Below are 18,935 nucleotides of genomic sequence, written 5' to 3'. Positions count from 1 at the left end.
TCAGTTAGTATAGTTGAACATACTTCATTAAAATATCAACAAATAGCAATTTTAATTTTATTGATCTTATTCAAGATCATCTGAATCTTTAAAACTGAAATTCACTGAAACATAGCATGAATTGATATTTTGTTTTGTGTATAATAAATTGAGTGACAGCATCATTAATGTTTATTGCTGAATCTTTGAGTCCTTCAGCTGAAAATCATCTGAAATTGAAATAACCATAAAATCCAAGTGTATTTCAGTTGGAAGTCTACCGTTTACTTAATTATTTGTGGTGCCAAGTGCATTTAGTTAAAAAAAAATTTAATTGAATTTTCAAATGGTGACAGAAGGAAAAAAAAATTTATCAACCCTTCCCCACCTCCCCTTAACCCCTCCCCCTAACATATCCCTGTAAAAAGAGGGAAAAAAAAGAAAGAAAGAAAGAATGCCTGGATATTGGAAGATCCCCACATGCTCCATGGAGTTCATAATAGCTTTAGTATATATATTTATTTCTTTACCCAAATAACCAATAATTTTTATCTTTGGAGCACCTATATATTTAATCCTATCTTTTGTAAATAAGGGCGCCAAATTTTCAGAAATATTTTGTATTTATCTCTTAAATTATAAGTAATTTTTTCAAATGGAATACAGCTAAAAGCAACATCTATTTTCATTTTCTTAATGTATGTTAAAATTCTTTTTCTTTTCACCGGTCCATTAAGCCCATTAACATTAAAACTTTAAAAATTCAGTAAAGTAGTCATTATTTTTAACAGAGTTACTCCAGTCTATAGTAATACCTAGCTTTTCAACTTTCGTAGTACCTTGGGGAATCTTTTTAAAATTCTCCATGTTGCTATGTGTCTCTCCCCCCCCCCCCCCCCCCCCCGATTGTCCAGGCAAAGAAAGAAAGATTAAAGAAAAATAAATTACAAAGGAAAAAAAATAACAAAATACCCCCCTACTAATGTTGTGAATAAAGAAAAAACACAACATTACCCCCTTCCGTTGTGCGGGTCATGGCAGTCGCCATGATTACACACGTGAATCTCGTAGCAATTGATCCGAAGCTCCCCCGTAACATAAAAAAACATATAAGAAGAAAAATTAATATCACTACTCTCGATTAATATTTCTCAAGTTTTTACCTTTCTCCCCCGTATCATATAATTAAGAATATATTTAAATATTCTTCTGTCGTTAAACATCCATCAACTCCATTCACTGTCCCTGCCTTCATCTTTAATCCGTTTCACTTTTAAATCTTTGGCTGTGGTTAGCGAATATTTGGGAGTTCTTGTGCAAATTCTTCCACATCCTGATAATCAGTAAAAGATCTTTTTCCATCATCCAAAAATATTATCAGGGTTGCCGGTTGCAATATAAATTTATAACCCTTTTCCCATAAAACTTTTTTCGCTGGGTTAAATTCCTTTCTCTTCAAAAGGTCATAACTTATATCAGGATAGAAAAGAACTGTTTTCCCTTCTATCATCAATGGCCCGTTTCTCTTTCTGGCACGTTGGGCAGCCGCCTTCAGGATCTTTTCTTTATCTTGATATCTTAAGCATTTTATCAAGATTGATCATGGGTTTTGATCAACTTGAGGTCTTGATCTTAATGCTCTGTGAGCCCTTTCAATTAACTGGGTTCCTTCTTCCATTTCCAAAATTTCTGGAATCCATTTTTGAAAAAAATTTATTGGATCCTCTCCCTCTGTACCTTCTTTAAGTCTAACAATCTTAATATTATTTTGTCTGCTAAAATTTTCAAGTACATCCACTTTTTCCAACAACCGTTTTCTTTCTGATGTCCAGGCAGAAATATTATCTTTCATTTTATTCACTCTATCAATGGTGTCTCCCATTATTTCTTCTGTTTTTAATTTTCTTGTCCATTTTGTCCTGCCTTTTCATCATTTTATCAAACATAATCTTCATATTTTAATATATTTTTATTACTTTTAATGCTTTTAATTCATGCAATATTTGCACCAAAGATTTTTTTATGTCTCCAATAACACCTCCAACCTCTTCCTGTTGCTCTTCTTTGTTTGTCTCTTCATCTTCATCTGATTTATCCAGAGAATCTGATGCCACCTCATATTCACTTTCAGTTTCAGTTCCGATCATAGCTGGGATTTGTAGTTTGGGTTCCTCGTGTTTACGCATGCCCCTTCCTTCACGCATGCGCAATTCCTGTTGCTCTTTTTTTTTGGAAATGGGTGATGTTGCCGCAGTTTCCTGTTCTGTATCGCCGGAGGTAAAATGCACTTGAGCCCGAGGCTCTTTCATGGCTGCCAGCCTTGATTCTTTTCCAACTTGTGTTGTCTTCAAAGTAGTAGTTTTCTTCTGCTTCTGTTTAGGAGACATATCTTAAGACAATCCTAAGTAGTTTATAAGTAATTTTTAAAGTATTTACTAACTTTTCTTCACTTAAACATTATTTTACTGGTTTTTTATGGGAGAGCTGGATTTCCTCATCTCGATCCCACGTCATCACGTGACGTCCCCCCCAGGTGCATTTAGTGGATTGTAAAGATAATCACAGATTATGTGCAAAGTAAGTTTATTATTAAAGTCCATAGGTTATGGGAACAATTCAGCAAAGGTGTGAGTGAAGTTATCTCTCCAGGTTCAAGAACGTAATGCTTAAGGGGAATATATCTGACCTCTGGTAGCCTCTTGAGGCTTCTGGACCACCTTTCTGACGGCAGTGAGAAGAGAGCATCACCTAGATGGTGGGAGTACTTGGTGAATGCTGTTTTCCTGTGACGGCTCTCCGTATAGATGTGCTCAATGATGGGGAGGGCTGTGCCCATGATGGACCGGGCCATATCTATTTTCTGGTCAGGGGCATTTGTGTTTCCATACCAGGCTGTGATGCAGCCAGTCTATACTCTCCTCCTCTCATTAGTCAAGGTTATAGATGTCATGCCGAATCTTCACAAAGTCTTAAGGAAGTAGAGGTGCTGCTATGCTTTCTTTGTCATGGCAACTTATCTGGTGGACCTGTAACACAAGGAATTTTAAAGTTGCTGAGCTTCTCCACCTCAAATCCCTAATGAGGACTGGCTTATGGACCTCCGGTTTCCTCCTGAAGTCAATAATCATCTCCTTGGTCTTGCAGGCATGAGGTAGTTGTAGCACCATACAGCCAGGATTTCAATCTCCCTTCTATATGCTGGTTTGTCACCACCTTTGATTCAGCAGTGGGGCTGTGCTTAGCCTCACAGTCATAGTATAAAGTGAGTAGAACAAGGGCTAAGCACACAGCCTTGTGCTCCTGTGTTGAGGGAGATGTTGCTAATCTGAGCTGACTGGGGTCTGCAAGTGCGGAAATCAAGAATCCAGTTGCACAAGGAGGTATTGAGGTTATTGATTAGTTTTGAGGGGATGATGGAATTGAATGCTGAGCTGTAGTCAAAGAATAGCAAGCATCCTGGTGTATGCACCTTTGCCGTCCAGGTGTTCTGGGATTAAGTGAAAAGCCACTGATATAGCATCTGCATTGATATAGCATTGTGAGGGTAGGCAAACAAGAGTGGATCCAAGTTGCTTCTTGGGCAGGAGTTGATAGGCTGAACTGATTGTCAGGTGTGTTATATCATTGCAAGTAAATTGGGCTACATCTATCCATTATTTAAGTATGAATTTGATAAGACTATATAATATATTGTTATAAACAACAATTCACAAGTTGTTGAGTTATTCTGCTCCTCCAGAAACTTATTATTTTCTAATAGACTTAAGAGTTGAAGTACATGGGAAGACCTGCAACTACTGTCCTTGAGTGGTAATTTGATTCCATTTATGCCAGGAGAAGAACAGGTTTTTAAAAATATTTTAGTTCAAGTGAAGTCATAATAGCTATCAGTCAGGTTTTCTGGCCCTAAAGTTAACATTTACAAGTCTTGAGTTATCTCCCAATTTTAATTATTGTTAATCATGTTTTTAAAATTTCCATTTATTTTTTACACACTGTTTAGAATTGAATTTACTCATTCAATCTATTTCAGTCTGTTCTGCCCATTAATGATTACTAATCAGTAACGAATATAACTGCATCTCTAGATCCCATGTACAAAGAGTAATTTTGTTTTACATTATTTCTGATTCTGTTCAAAGCATTCTAGGATTTTATAATTTGAAAGTGGGTATTATTTTTGATTTCAAGTTTATTGTCATTTAGCCGTACACATGTATAGTGCCAAACAAGACAATGGTCCTCCAGATCAAGGTGCAGGATGCAGTACGTATAGCTGACACACAAAGTAAACGGTATAACGTTACTGGTGCTTCATGTGTGATGAGACTTGGGTGGTGGCTGGGAGTTCATTACTATTACAGCCTGGGGGAAGAAGCTGTCAACCACCCTAACAGTTCTTACCCTAGTGCAGGGGTCAGCAACCTTTACCACTGAAAGAGCCACTTAGACCCGTTTCCCACAGAAAAGAAAACACTGGGAGCCGCAAAACCCGTTTGACATTTAAAATGAAATAACACTGCATACAACGTTTTGTTTTGCCTTTATGCTATGTATAAACAAACTATAATGTGTTGCATTTATGAAATTGATGAACTCCTGCAGAGAAAACGAAATTACATTTCTGCATGCAACAAAAACATTTTGAACTCCGAAAAAAAGACGTTGGGTTGAAGGTTACTTTTAGGTAAAATACTCAACGTCTATTTGAGTCCTTCTTGTATTTATGAAAAACGCCAAACTTAAATTTGCCGCCAGCAGCAAACCAAAAATAACGTCAGCCAGCTGTCAACCTGAAAAATAAAAGGACTATTTCACTGAACAATGAAAACATATGAATATACGTAAAATAATAGGCAATTAAAATATTTATCATACTTGGTCAGGTTGACTCATACCTGACAATGCAGTCATATTCAGTAGGGATGGATCAATGCTTAGGGGAGTGACCGGGAAGGATGATGTGTTTTTTTCCTCTCTGAACTCACAGAAGCATTTCCCAAACGATGTTTGCATTGCGATGATTGCAGAATGTAAATACTCCGAATTTATCATGTCGTGACATTGTTTGAACTCTCTCAAATTGGGGAAGTGAGACAATGTGCCTTTCTGTAAATCTCTGGCAAGCAACGTCAACTTGCGCTCGAATGCCAAAACATCCTCCAACATGTGCAGGGCTGTACCCCGTTGAAGAGCTGTGTTCAGCGTGTTCAGGTGCGCTGTCATGTCTACCATGAAGTGTAGCTTTTCCAGCCACTCTGGCTGTTCCAGCTCAGGAAAGGTGAGCCCTTTGCTGCCCAGGAAAGTTTTCACTTCTTCCAGACACGCGACAAAGCGTTTCAGCACCTCCCCTCTGGACAGCCAGCGATAAAAACACGTTGTAGCGGTGTGCTACACGCAGTCAGTAAACTGCAGTCAAAGATAGCTTTATTCGAACTAAACAGCCTTGCTTTTAAGCCTCCCTCAACCCGCCCCCCATGGGCGCGGATGCTGCAAAAGACACGTACTCACAAACCCCCGTAGGCTATCTCCCTTAGCCTGAACGCTGGCTAATTGTGAGCCGGTTCCGATGTGCCAGGAAATGGGTCGCCACAACGTCTTATTTAGATTGTACAAGATCACCATAATCTTCAAATTTAGATTTACATTTCAAAAACTAACAAACTAACATAAAATACATTTTAATTAAATACTGACCATGTAGCGGTGTGCTACACGCAGCGCTAAAATTACGACACGGAGTCGGTAACTGCAGTCGAAGGAAAAAACTTTATTCGAAATCTTCAGCCTCACTTTTAAGCCTCCCTCAACCTGCCCCCCATGGAGCAGAGGCTCCAAAGCTCTGTGCTCGCAAACCCCCGTAGGATATCTAATTGTGAATCGGTTCGGATGTGCCAGGAAAAGGGTCGCCACAACCAATTATTTCCCAAAGCAACAGGGAGCCGCAGCACAGACGTAAAAGAGCCACATGTGGCTCCGGAGCCGCGGGTTGCCGACCCCCGCCCTAGTGCTATGGTACCTCCTGCCTGATGGTAAACAAGTATTTATGTCAGTGCAGTATAGCATGTATAATGTGAACAGATAACTTCTTTGCTAATCTAACATTGTTTGAAAGTCACTTCCACAGTACTGGTTAATGAGGTATGTGGTTCCCTTCCCATTGGTTAGCACCTGTTCCCTGTGTCACAAGTTTCTGGTCCCAGGCCGTGTGCTGTGATACCTGTTACCTGATTTCCGGTCATCGGGTGTCTAAAGATGAACAGACGTGTGCGATTGCTCTTTTTGACCCTTGAGCTTGCTGCGGGCTGTGATCCGCGGGTAGCGCTGCAGGTGTGGAAGATGTGTTACAGTTAATGGGGGAGGGGCTCATGTTTTGGATTTACACCTAGTCAAGTAATGTTTATTGCTTGTTTAATCCTGTGTAACATGGACTGACTTAACAGGGGTTTTGAATGTTTACTGTTGTAATTTCGGGTGACATGGATGAGTGCTTGTTCACTTCCATTAAGTGGAGGGTTTCATTAATTGTGAATAAACAGTTACTAAACATACTGTACATGCTGTTTCACTCACTGACACTGTGAAGCTGTTTCCATACATGTCTCCATAGAATACTCATGAATCGCCATTGCTTCATACTCGTGTTTGATATACTACTGTGCGTGATTTTATTCTCAGATTTGGTGCAATAATACACTCTCTCCTTTGTTTTAAAGGAATTGGAAAGGTGAAACGGAAACCAAGCATTCGAGACACGGCATCCAATGCAGACAATGATGGTTATGCTGACAATGGTGAACGTCTGTATGACTTGAATGCTCCTGCTTATGTGAAATTTAACTACACAGCAGAGAGGGATGATGAGCTTTCGTTGGTTAAAGGGACCAAAGTTACTGTCATGGAAAAATGCAGCGATGGATGGTGGAGGGGTAGTTATAATGGACAAACTGGTTGGTTTCCTTCAAATTATGTTATGGAGGAACCAGAGGGGACTACCGTAGAACCTGTCAGCTCATTAACAGAGAGACTAGCAGTTGTGATGAATGCACACAATGCTAAAGTACTGCATGTTGTGCAGGCTTTGTACCCATTCAGTTCTTCAAATGAGGAGGAGCTTAATTTTGAGAAGGGCGAGGTGATGGATGTTATTGAGAAACCAGAAAATGACCCAGAATGGTGGAAATGCCGGAAAGCTGATGGGCAAGTAGGGCTGGTACCCAAGAACTATGTGAATACCATACCGACATCACCACCAACCAATAGTATTGGTCCAACGCCACCTCGATGTGATTATATAGGAGTAGCAACCACTGGCAAGTTTGCTGGTAGTCCATGGTATTATGGAAAGATTACAAGGCACCAAGGAGAAATGGCTCTGAATGAAAGAGGGGTTGATGGAGATTTCATAATTCGAGACAGCGAGTCATCGGTAAGTAACGGATTAGTTACTTTTAAAATTTTGATATTTTACTAATCATATTCTAATAATCCTTACTGAGGATTTGTAGCTTCTGTTGCTACATAATCGTTTTTGGGTTTTGATGTCAAATTGTTTGCAAAAGAGAAGTGACACTTCATTGTGGTATAAATTGGTACCCAGATTTATTACTGCTGGTTGTATCTAGATTTATTGGAATTTTACTGGCTTACGTTAAAATATTAGTGTGCAGAATATAGTTTGCAACTCCAGCTGCAACAGCCAGGATTTCCAGCTTGGCACCAATTTCAATTCCACTTCCAACTCCCATGCTGACATGTCTGTCATTGCTCCTTTATTGCCAGATGCAAGTTGGAGGAGCAACACTTCATAGTAGTTGCCAAACTCGCCAGCATCGTCACTGATTTCATCAACTTCATGTAACCACCTATTTTCCTTTCTTCCCCACACCCCCCCAGCTTTGTTATCCCTCATTCATGTGGCCTCTTCACCCCGTCTTTTCTCCTCTCCCATTCTAAAATCCTGCCCGTCACCTCCCCCTGGTTCCCCACCTCATTGTCTTTATTCCATAGCCTACTGTTCTCTCATCGCCCAGCTTATCACCTCATTCCCTTTCACACCCCTCCCCCACTACCCCTCACCTGGATTCACCTATTAGCTGTCTGTGTTCCAAACCTTTGCCCACATTTTCATTGTGTTTGCCCTTTTTTCCAGTCCTGATGAAGGGTGTAGGCACCTCCATAGAGGCTGGCTGACCTAATGAGTTCCTCCAATATTGGAATTCGAGCATCCTTTTCCCATTCCCATCTTGGGAATATATTTGAAATAATATTGGCACTTTTTGATTCCTCTCCATGAATTGAACCATGACAACAAATCTTTATAATTTGGGGTAGGAATGTTAAACGTTTGTTTTTAAGGTATGCAGCCATCAATGAAAATAAGAATTTGGATTGTGGTTATTGTTGAATTTTATTTCCTCTCATTTATTATCTGGTGATACTTAGATGTGATTACATTTGCAATGTGTAACATAAGATGGGACCTAATTATCAGAACATGTTTTCAAAGGATTAATCAAGTTTGCTTTCACTTCTTTCACAGCCAAATGATTTTTCTGTGTCCTTGAAGGCTCAAAATAAAAATAAGCACTTCAAGGTACAATTGAAGCAAGGCCTGTACTGCATTGGACAACGAAAATTTGACAGCATGGAAGATTTAGTGGAACATTACAAAAAGGCGCCAATTTTCACAAGTGAACATGGCGAGAAATTGTTTTTGGTGAAACCTTTATCTTAATGGAGGGGAGAAAGATCCACTGAACTGGATTGTTCCTAACAATTAAAAATAAACAGCGGAGAAAAGGAAAAATGATCATGATTTGCGACTTAATGGCGATAGTGACATAAAAGAACAGATCAACTTTTAACTTTTCAGTTTGAACTATTGTCCTAGTTGGATTGTACTGCTGTTTAATTTTCAATAGCTTTTCTTGTTTGTAAAAAGAATTTTTGTGCCTTGCTTTGGTAGAGCTCCTCATTGTGAATATACTATCAACAGTTGCTTCTAATTTTCCAATCATCTTAACCCTTTTTTTATATTCCACCTTCTAAATGCCAGGAATGTGTTTCATTCTCATTGCAGATCTTTGATTATTTCTGTGTTTTAAGAACCTTGTTGAGTAGATTGTAATTTGAGAGATGTGATGTTTTGTGCATGATGAAATTGGAATACTCAATTGCCCCTTTCTCAATTATTTACAGAAAATATCAATCGGCTTTGGTTTAATTTGGTTGGAATTCTTTTGGGTGCAAGTTGCATCAGAATAAAGCTAAAATGTGGACGTACCAGATTCTGCCTTACAATATTTCAAGCCAAAGGCTGTGTTTAACTGTTGTAATAAAGTTGCAGTTGGATTGCACTTTGGTAGATCATGCAATGTCCTGCAACTTCAACAATACCTTTTAAAACTTTAATAATCATTTTTAGTTCTCTTTAACTCCCAGATTATTTGTAAACAGAACTGCTTTGAATTGTTCAACTAGAGTTGATAACTTTAAAATAAAGTCCGTTGCATTTGTACTTGTTCATATTAAGGATACACTATATATTATGCTCTTAATTTTGTCATGCAGTTGTAAAGAATAATGCCATTTAACAGATATTGTGCTGTCACTGATTGTATCAATTTTTGTTTGACACGAGTCAGTGGATTTGCATAAACGTAGACCCCAGCACCTATAATTGTATATACTGTAGGCCACTATATGTAGTGCATCCTGGTCAATGAAAGTGAGCTGTTGTATTGTGGGGAGGGAGAGTTACAGTCAATTACTCAGACATGAATATGATAACACATAACTTGTGTACTACACACATCACTTTATAGCATCGCTGGAAAAGAATTGAGTGTCAGGAATTTGAATGATATTATTTATCTTTAATTTATATTTCAAACTCACCCCATGGTTATCACCCCATTGAAAGCAGTAGTATGTATTTGTACTGTTTTGCAATGTTATTAATACCAGAAATTGTACCCAAGGGTCCAGGAGAAAAATGTTGTACTTTGTCTTGTGTAAGTTAAAGACCAGTGATTAGAATCTTGTTGGAACTACAGGTGAATAGAAATGATACTGCAGCAAGTGCTGACACTAATTTTGAATGCAGTGGGTCACGGAAAAGAGAAGTGATATTGCAGTAGGTAATTCAAGGAAACCCATGAAGAGAATTGTTGGATCATATTTTTATATATTGAATTTTAGGCAATTCAAGGGTTTCTGAGCCCTGGTCTTTTGATGTTCATTATCGTTGTAATCCTTTAGAAAAAAATTGAATACAAAAACCATTCACATATTGTTCCTAATCCAATTTTTTTGTATTGAAATTGCTTTATCATATGCATATATCCCCCTTTTAAATGTTGAAAATAACTTATGAAAGCATAAGATACTGTGAAGTCAAATTTTTTTGCTGTACGGTGCAGCAAATATCCTACATGCTTTTAGCAGCTTATTTCAAAGTATGATTCTTCACTTATAAAATCCAATAAAGTTTGTAAATCATCTCCTAATATTATTGTTTCGGATACTTTCCTGAATTTAGCAGCTTGAACTTTGTAATACCATGCCATTACATAACTGAAAACATCAGGTGAATTGAGCACATGGAGTTTTTTATGAAAATGTGACTGGATGACAACATCTATGGTTATTAGGCTCTTGAGGGAGCAATAAAAGAAAATGTTAAGCAGTAGCTCTTGGTAAAGGAATGGTTGGATAGTAGCTCTTGATGGGAAGGAATTGTATTTTAGAATAAATGTGATTCTCTAGGTTAAATTAAGAATCAAAGACCGTAACATTGTTGAAAAATATGCTGCAAAATTGTAAGCTAACTAAGTGAAAGAGAGATGCTCTTCCCAGGAGGTGCATGTAGCTTGGGATACAGTCAGTATTAAAGGTGTAGGGTGTGCAATTCCCAAATTGGAATGATGGAGGATTTTTTAAAACCAGTATATAACAAGAGGTGGAAAATTTTCTTCACTTAGTTTTGGAACAGAAAGTTGGATAAGTGGGAGGGAGGGCTAAGGGGAACATAATTGTTTAGTGATCTTATTTCCTGACATTTAATGTAAAAAGGGCAAAGAAAAAGGTCCCAAAATTGAGGTCTGCTTTGCTTTATTTAGAAATGCCTCAGTACAGATGGACTGCAAATAGTTTTGTGAAGTTAAGTTGGTGTCAGGTAAATTGGAGACATTAAGAGAACATTTCATGTTAATGTTTCCACAAAGTAACAGTGGAAATAACTGTTATGAAAGCATAAGATACTATGAAGCCAAATTTTTTTTTTGCACAGTTTTTTGCCCTGCACAAAGTAACAGATCTAAGCTGCATAGGATAAGAGATAAAAGAGAAAGCACATTTAGATATCAAGAACTCTATATCAGAAAGTCTACAAGAGTATACAAGGTGTAAGAATGAAACTAAAAATGAAGTTAGTAGTTTGAAGAACATTGGGGAAATGACTGATAGCATCCCCATTTGCTTTTTTGAAGGAACTGCCACAGATTTAATGTGGCACAGTTGCAAGAAAACATTTGTGAATACTTTGTAATTACCTGTATTGTATTTCTGCATTAATTACTCATAAAATGTGGACTGATCTTCATCTCAGTCACAATAATTGACAAACATAATCTGCCTAAACTTACAACACACAGACAATCGTATTACTTCTCATCAATACTGAATACACTATTTAAATAAATGTAGTCTATGTTCAAAATTATGGAAACCTCTGGGGTAATGCCTTCTACAAAAACTTTTTGGAGTCGGGTGTTCCAATCAATGGGATGAGATTGGAGGTGTGAGTTGCAGGGGGGCCCTGCCCTAGAAAATAGATGCAACATCTGGTTATGGACTGAGCCTGCTTTTCTAAAGAAAAATCTATTTATGTGAACCATGGCTCAATCAAAACAACTTTCATTGGACCTTAGAAGAAGAAGTGTAGAGGTGCATGGAGCTGGAAAAGGTGTCATTTCTAAAGACATGAGTGTTCATCAGTTCACAGTAAGAGAATTTGTCTACAAAGGAAGGAAATTCAGTGCTGTTGCTACTCTCCCCAAGAGTGGGCATCCTGCAAGGATCATGCCAAGAGCACAATGTGCCATCCTGAAGGAGGTGAGAAAGAACCCAAGAGTAACAGCAAAAGATCTGCAGAAATCTCTAGAACTTGCTTAAAATCATGTGCCCCTATTAGAAGAATAGAAAACAAGAATGGTGTTCAGGGAAGGACACCAGAGGGAAAACCACTGCGCTCCAAAAACAAAATTGCAGCATGTCTCAAGTTTGCAAAAGACTACCTGGATGTTTCACAATGTTTTTGGGACAATGTTGTGTGGACAGATAGACAGAAGTTGAACTTTTTGGTAGAAGTGCACACTGGTATCTTCGGAAGAAAAAGTGCACTGCATAACAACACCAAAACTTCATCTCAACTGTGAAGCATGGTGGAAGGAGCATCATAGCTTGGGGTTGATTTGGATGATGTAATAAGACAATGATCTAAACCACAAGAGTAAATCAACAGAATAGTTTTTAAAATGAAGAAAATTTATGTTTTGGAATGGCCAAGTCAGAAGCCAGATTTTAACCCAATTGATTCCTGAAGAGGGCTGTTCATGCAAAGTATCCCAGAAATATTGATGAACTGAAATAGTTTTGTATGGCAGAATGGTCTAAAATTCCACCTTCCTGCTAAAGGAGCTTCTACCAGTTATTAAATACAAGGATTCATATACTTTTTCCAGCTTGGACTGTGAATGATTAAGCAATGTGTTTAATAAAGACATGAAAAGTACAAATTACTTAACTGTTACAGTGACTTAGATGATCAGACCACATTTCAATGCATAAAACCAGGTAATTTTTAAAGGGTCCACAAAATTTTTCTTGTCACTGTAAATGGTTTTGTGCCCAGTTTGTTTGGTATCTCTGCTCATTAAAGAAAGAAACATATTTTGAAATATCTGAACTCAAAATTCCAACGTTGATAACAGATTAAATCTATATATGCCCATCCAGGCTCTGCACGTAGATTGGAACATGTGTGCTTATAATGTTTACAGCATTCCCTAAGCAGAAGTTATATTTGCACCAAGCCATTCTTATTGTTCTCTATACTACATGGTTTATCTCCGATGGCAGGAAACAGCTTGGGAACAGACACATTCAACAAACACTTCACCCAATATTAATTTGGTTAAGTTTCAGAGAAATTAAATAACCATCTATGCTTAAATAACAGAATCAATCTCAATCCATCTGTTTACAACATTAATTGATAAAAGGCAGTGGCTCCCTCATTGAAAAAGGGATAACCACCAAGTATCCTCATGTCAGAATTGTGCATGCAGATCGGAATTGTTAAGTCTGTTATTGAATTGACTTCTGTAAATTCTGAAAGAGGTAGCTAAAGAGATTATGGAGGCATTAGTCGTTATCCTTCAAGAATCACTAGCTTCTGGAATGTTTCCAGGGGACTGGAAATTTGCAAATTTTACTTTAAGAAGGGAGGAGGCAGAAGACAGACATAATTCTGCTGCCAAGTCTTTTTGTCTAATATGCATAATATGTTTATAGATCATTATAATTTGGAACTATTGATAAGTCGTGAAGAAAAAAAATTAGAAGTTGATGATTTTTCTCGGCAAGAATGTTAATCAAAAATTGACTTTTTTTCTGTATTTTCAGTTCTTACTTCAAAGTTCAAAGTAATTTATTATTAAAATACTTATGTCACCATATATTACCCTGAGATTCATTTTCTTGTTGGCATTCACAGATAATACAAAAAACACAACAGAATCAGTGAACAAATGCACACAACAAAGGCAAACAGCCCAAGTGCGACAGAGGATGAAATGTGCAAATACAAAAAAATTATAATAAAAATAAATGAGCAATAAACTAGAGAACGTGAGATTGTATAGGCCTTGAAAGTGAATGTGTCGGTTGTGGTATCAGTTGTGTTGTGTGAAGTTATCTCTTCTGGTTCAAGAACCTGATGGCTGACAGATAATAACTGCTGCTGAACTTGGTAGTGGGAGTTCCTTCCTGATAGCAGCAGTGAGAAGAGAGCATTGCCTGGATGGTGGGGGTTGCTAACGATGACTGCTGCTTTCTTGCGACAGATCTTGTAGATGTGCTTAATGGTGGTAAGGCCATCTGTGATGGACTGGGCTGTAGCCACTACTTACGGATTTTCAATTTTTTTTTCCCCAATTCATCATATATTACTTCAGCCTATCACCACTCCTGAGTCAGGCCGCTGACAATAGTTTGCCAGTATCCTGTCAGGGGACAGACTTTCAAGTTGTCACCAGGCGTATCCCATCTTCTTGTTGTATCCTTCCTCTCCCATGGAGGGGGTCTTTGGAACTTCCAGCGGAGTTTCTATAACTATGTTTTTATGGGATAAATTGCTAGTCCCATGACCAACTCTTTTCCTTTTGCAGCTGGGCTTGGGGATGTTCATGTCAGAGTTAATTTATCATGTGTATTAATTGGAATTCAGGAAAGAAATATGTTTGAGATTATTTCAAGTACGTTTATCAAAGTACTTTCAAAGATGCTTATCCAAGTATCACCATATTCAACACCGAGATTTGTTTTCTTGAGGTAAATCCAAGAAAGTTATTAGAATCAATGAAAGACCACACCACACAGGATGGCCAAACAACCAATATGCAAAAGGCAGCAAACTGCAAATGTAAAGGAAAGAAATAATAAATAAATAAGCAAGAGATGATGAGAACATGAGATGTATTTTTGAAAGTGAGCCTATACAATAGGTGTGGGAATAGTTCAGCGATGGTGTAAGTGAGGTTGACTGAAGTTATCTGCACTGGTTCAGGAGCCTGATGGTTGAGCATAATAACTGCTTTTGATCCTGTGCTGTGGGTGGGTTCTGAGGCTCCTGTACCTCTACCTGATGGCAGCGGCAGCAGCAAGAGGAGAGCATGGCCTAGGTGATAGGGGTCTTTAGTGATAAATGTTGCTTCCCTGTGACAGAGCTCTGTGTAGGTGTGCTCAGTGGTGGGGAGGGCTTTACCTCAGGTTAACTGGGCCATATCCAGAAAGAACTTCTTATAGGACTTTCTGTAAAAGGGCATTCGTCTTTCTATACCAATCTGTGATGCACCAGTCAATATACACTCTGTAACACATCTACAGACGTTTGTCAAAGATTTAGATGTCATGCCAAATCTTCGCAATTGTCTAAGGAAGTAGATGCACTTTTCATGCTTTCTTCATAATTGCACTTGCATGCTGAGCCCAAGACTGATCCTCTGCAATGATAACACAGAGGCATTTTAAGTTGCTGTCCCTCTCGCCCTCTGATTTTCCTATGAGGACTGACTCATGGATGTCTGGTTTCCTCCTCCTGAAGTCAATAATCAGCTCCTTGTTTTTGTTAGCATTGAGTGAGAAGTTGTTGTGGCATCACTCGGTTTGTTCCATTCATAGATCCAGGATTTCTTGTTGTAATTTTTTAACTTGTGTATTTCAAATTTATCTATTATTATGAAATCATTGCATTTATCTTTAGAAAGCCAATTGATCTGATTTAAATTTAGAATACGTCACCAAAGGATATCATCAAGAGTGCTCATGGAATTCAGTAATAGCAGCGGTACTTTGAGCTTAAGATGAGGGTGTACCAATGGATAGATATCGTCATTTATAGTGAGATCAAAAAAAGCTTCCATTCCATCCATGGAGTCCCAAACCATTTTGTTTGATTTCTTTATGTTTAGGAAATATTCTCAGTTTAAATAGCTGTTGATCAGATGGTATTTCAATAATGGTGAATTATTGGATTCAATTTTCCAGATTATAGAAATGGTTTTTACCATTACAGAGTATTGTTAGAACAAAGAGGATAAATGGGTTGCTTCCCGTAACTCCCAATTTAGCGCTCTCTTCCTGTTTCTATAAATGTTTATCTTTTTTTAGGAGTGAAAATCATAAATTAATGATTGGGGTTCTGCTTTTCCCCACAATTACTCTGGGTCCATTAAACCTTTTCATTATTGTAAAAGCCTTAATTGCATCACCTTATCACCTTGGGTTCTGGTATGATGATCGTAAACCTCTTCTGCAACTCCATATCCTTTCTATAAAGTGTCAACCAGAGCTTCACTCCATGATCTAAACAAAGCTAGCTGCAAGTTGTGAATTACTTGACTTCTTTCCAAATTCCATCCTTTTTAGGACATTTACTTCTTTGCCTTACTTTTCTGTAGCACAGCTTATTTATGTATTTTTCATCAGTTCCTCTTGTTCCACAATACTCTCACTTCCTGAGTAATATATGCTAGCTTCATTTTTATCAGTGTTCAAATTCTCTTGTTAATTGAATTTATTCTGCTAAATTATTGTAAGTCTCTTGTAATCTTTCATAAACTTTCTACACCTTTGAGCATCTCTCTGAATTTGATGTTCTCAAATTTAGAAACTATTTTGATTCCAGTGTTTTAACATAATACAAGTTATAAACAATGGTAATCCCGGCATTGATCCTGGGGGACCTCCCTTCCTGCTTTGAACCGTTTAGAGTATCTGCCTGTTATTCTGCTTCCTGTTTTTCAGCGTTTCATTCCACATTATTGGTTTATTGTGTGATACTTTGTCAAAGACCATATTATCTTTGACCACTCACTGTAACCTTTGGTTTCTTAAAATAAGTTATTGAAGTTGATACAAGATGTTTTGTCTATATTCTTCCTTTGTAGGGATTACATTATTTTTCCTATAGCTGATGTTAAGATGACTTGACAGGTCACATCCCTCTATTTAAATATAAATTATATAATCATCAGTCTTTTAGCTCTTTATTGCATTGCCAAATATTTGTGATTGTAACTGCTGTTGTTTTGTAGATTATTTTAAAATACGTGAATGTAATATGTTGTGTGACGATTTTATTCTGCTTTTGATTAGTCTGTTTTCTGAACGAGTTGGAGTATGATAGAACTGCATTTAAGACATGAAATTCCTCTGTGACATTTGCAAAATTCACCTCCCAGCTAAAAACAAACTAATGATGTCATGTGTGTCCCATTTCCCTTCCCCTACATATGGTTTTTGTTTCATTCTAACCCTTGGAGAGCCCCTTTTCTGATCCTAACTCTACCCATTTTGTCTAAAGAATGCTTTTACCCTATTTCTTTATAATTTAATTGTTTTTTTGGCTTTCTAATTGCTTTTGACTTTTCTCCCAGTTTCTTTTAACATTCTCCAATGTTATTCTTCGCAGTGGTATGCTCTTGAATCATTCCTTGGGGTCAAAGATGACTTCCTTTCACATTAATTTGGTTGGCTTAGTGCTAACTAATGATGCCAACGTGGCACTTGCAAAATCTGCCTCAAATGAGGAAGTGCCATCTAAAGAACAGTTGGGGAGATATTGAGCCATGTTATGTTTTCTGTGTGTACCCAAGTTTCTCATGCCAATATAATTTCGTGGCACTAATTTGGAACAAGGTAGCGAATTACACAGCATCCACACAAACTGGGGGTTTCAGCCTCACAAGTTTGGCAGGATCAGAGGCTGTCTTCCTAGACTTATGTAGTCGAGGAAACCGGGGGGGTTTCATAAGTTACTTACGTGATTCTGTTCTTAAGCATTATTTAAGAGTTCAAGTCTAATATGTGATTTAATCTGCTATCTAGGTATTTAGTAAATGTTAATTAAAATTTCCCATGTTCATTCATCCAACAGGTTTCATTTGTGTTTAGTATTTTTGGAAGGATATATTTTTTTCCGTAATTCTGCAATATTTCATTCATATTCACACTTTCTCTGCAGCCATATCTTTCCTGTCCTGACTCTATCTAATTGCTTGTATCATATTGTTTCTGATTTCTCTGCCTTATTCCAAACCCTGGTTATTGTGTATTTCAATACATTATCAATAGCTGTGTTTGTCGATTTTATACTCAATATGACTATTTTGCACTGGTGATTTGTGTTCTCTTAAATGTAGCCCATACCGTCTTTACCTGTTATGCCAATTTCGAAGTAATTTGTTATTGAGGCTTACATCATAACTCCACCGTCAGCCTGTTAGGTTAGAGCCTTTGCCACATCTCTACTTGCCCATTTTGTTAAGGCAGTGGTTCTTCCATGGTTCAGTTGGAGATGACCACATTGTTACTGCTCCTTGTGCCCTATGACAACACAAGCACCTATGTCTGGATGCTGTTCATCAACTATAGATCAGCATTTAATACCATCATTCCCTCAATCCTAACTGAGAAGTTGCAGAAACTGGGCCTCTGTACCTCCCTCTGTAATTGGATCCTCGACTTCCTAACCGTGTTCTTCCTAACCTTCCAATCTGTGTGGATTGGTGATAACATATCCTCTTTGCTGACGATCAACACTGGCGCACCTCAGGTGTGTGCTTAGCCCGCTGTTCTACTCTGTATTTACGCATGACTGTGTGGCTAGGCACAGCTCAAACACCATCTACAAATTTGCTGACAATACAACCATTGTTGATAGAATCTCTGGTGGTGACAAGAGGGCGTACAGGAGTGAGATACGCCAAGTATTGGAATGGTGCCGCAGCAACAACCTGGCACTCAACGTCAGTAAGGCAGAAAAGCTGATTGTGGACTTCAGGTTGGGTAAGATGAAGGACCATATACCAATCCTCAAAGAGGAATAAGAAATAGAGACTGTGAGCAGCTTCAAGTTTCTGGGTGTCAAGATCTTTGGCGGTCTAACCTGGAACCAGGATATTGATGTAGTCATAAAGAAGGCAAGGTAGCGGCCACACTTTATTAGGAGTTTGAAGTGATTTGGCATGTCAACAAATACGCTTAAAAACTTCTATAGTTGTACAGTGGAGAGCATTCTGACAGGCTGCATCACTGTCTGGTATGGAGGGATCACTGCACAGGACCGAAAGAAGCTGCAGAAGGTTGTAAATCTAGTCAGCTCCATCTTG

The 18,935-nt window shown here is 38.0% G+C and overlaps 1 protein-coding gene across 3 annotated transcripts in view; it reads left to right on the top strand.

Moving 5' to 3' along the window:
* LOC132380151 (cytoplasmic protein NCK1-like) overlaps window positions 1–13,719 on the top strand; it is a 199,753-nt gene extending 186,034 nt beyond the window's left edge. For all 3 annotated transcript variants that reach the window (XM_059948779.1, XM_059948788.1, XM_059948796.1), the window contains 2 exons: window positions 6,696–7,408; window positions 8,522–13,719. In XM_059948779.1, coding sequence (XP_059804762.1) covers window positions 6,696–7,408; window positions 8,522–8,716 — 908 coding nt within the window. In that variant the 3' untranslated portion in view covers window positions 8,717–13,719. The remainder of the gene's footprint in view (window positions 1–6,695; window positions 7,409–8,521) is intronic.
* Window positions 13,720–18,935: the final 5,216 nt, after the last annotated feature.

The sequence above is a fragment of the Hypanus sabinus genome, chromosome 2, assembly GCF_030144855.1.
Source record: "Hypanus sabinus isolate sHypSab1 chromosome 2, sHypSab1.hap1, whole genome shotgun sequence".
NCBI classification, from domain to species: domain Eukaryota; kingdom Metazoa; phylum Chordata; class Chondrichthyes; order Myliobatiformes; family Dasyatidae; genus Hypanus; species Hypanus sabinus.
Note: the sequence above shows the minus strand (reverse complement) of the source record. Positions and strands in the feature narration are given on the sequence as shown.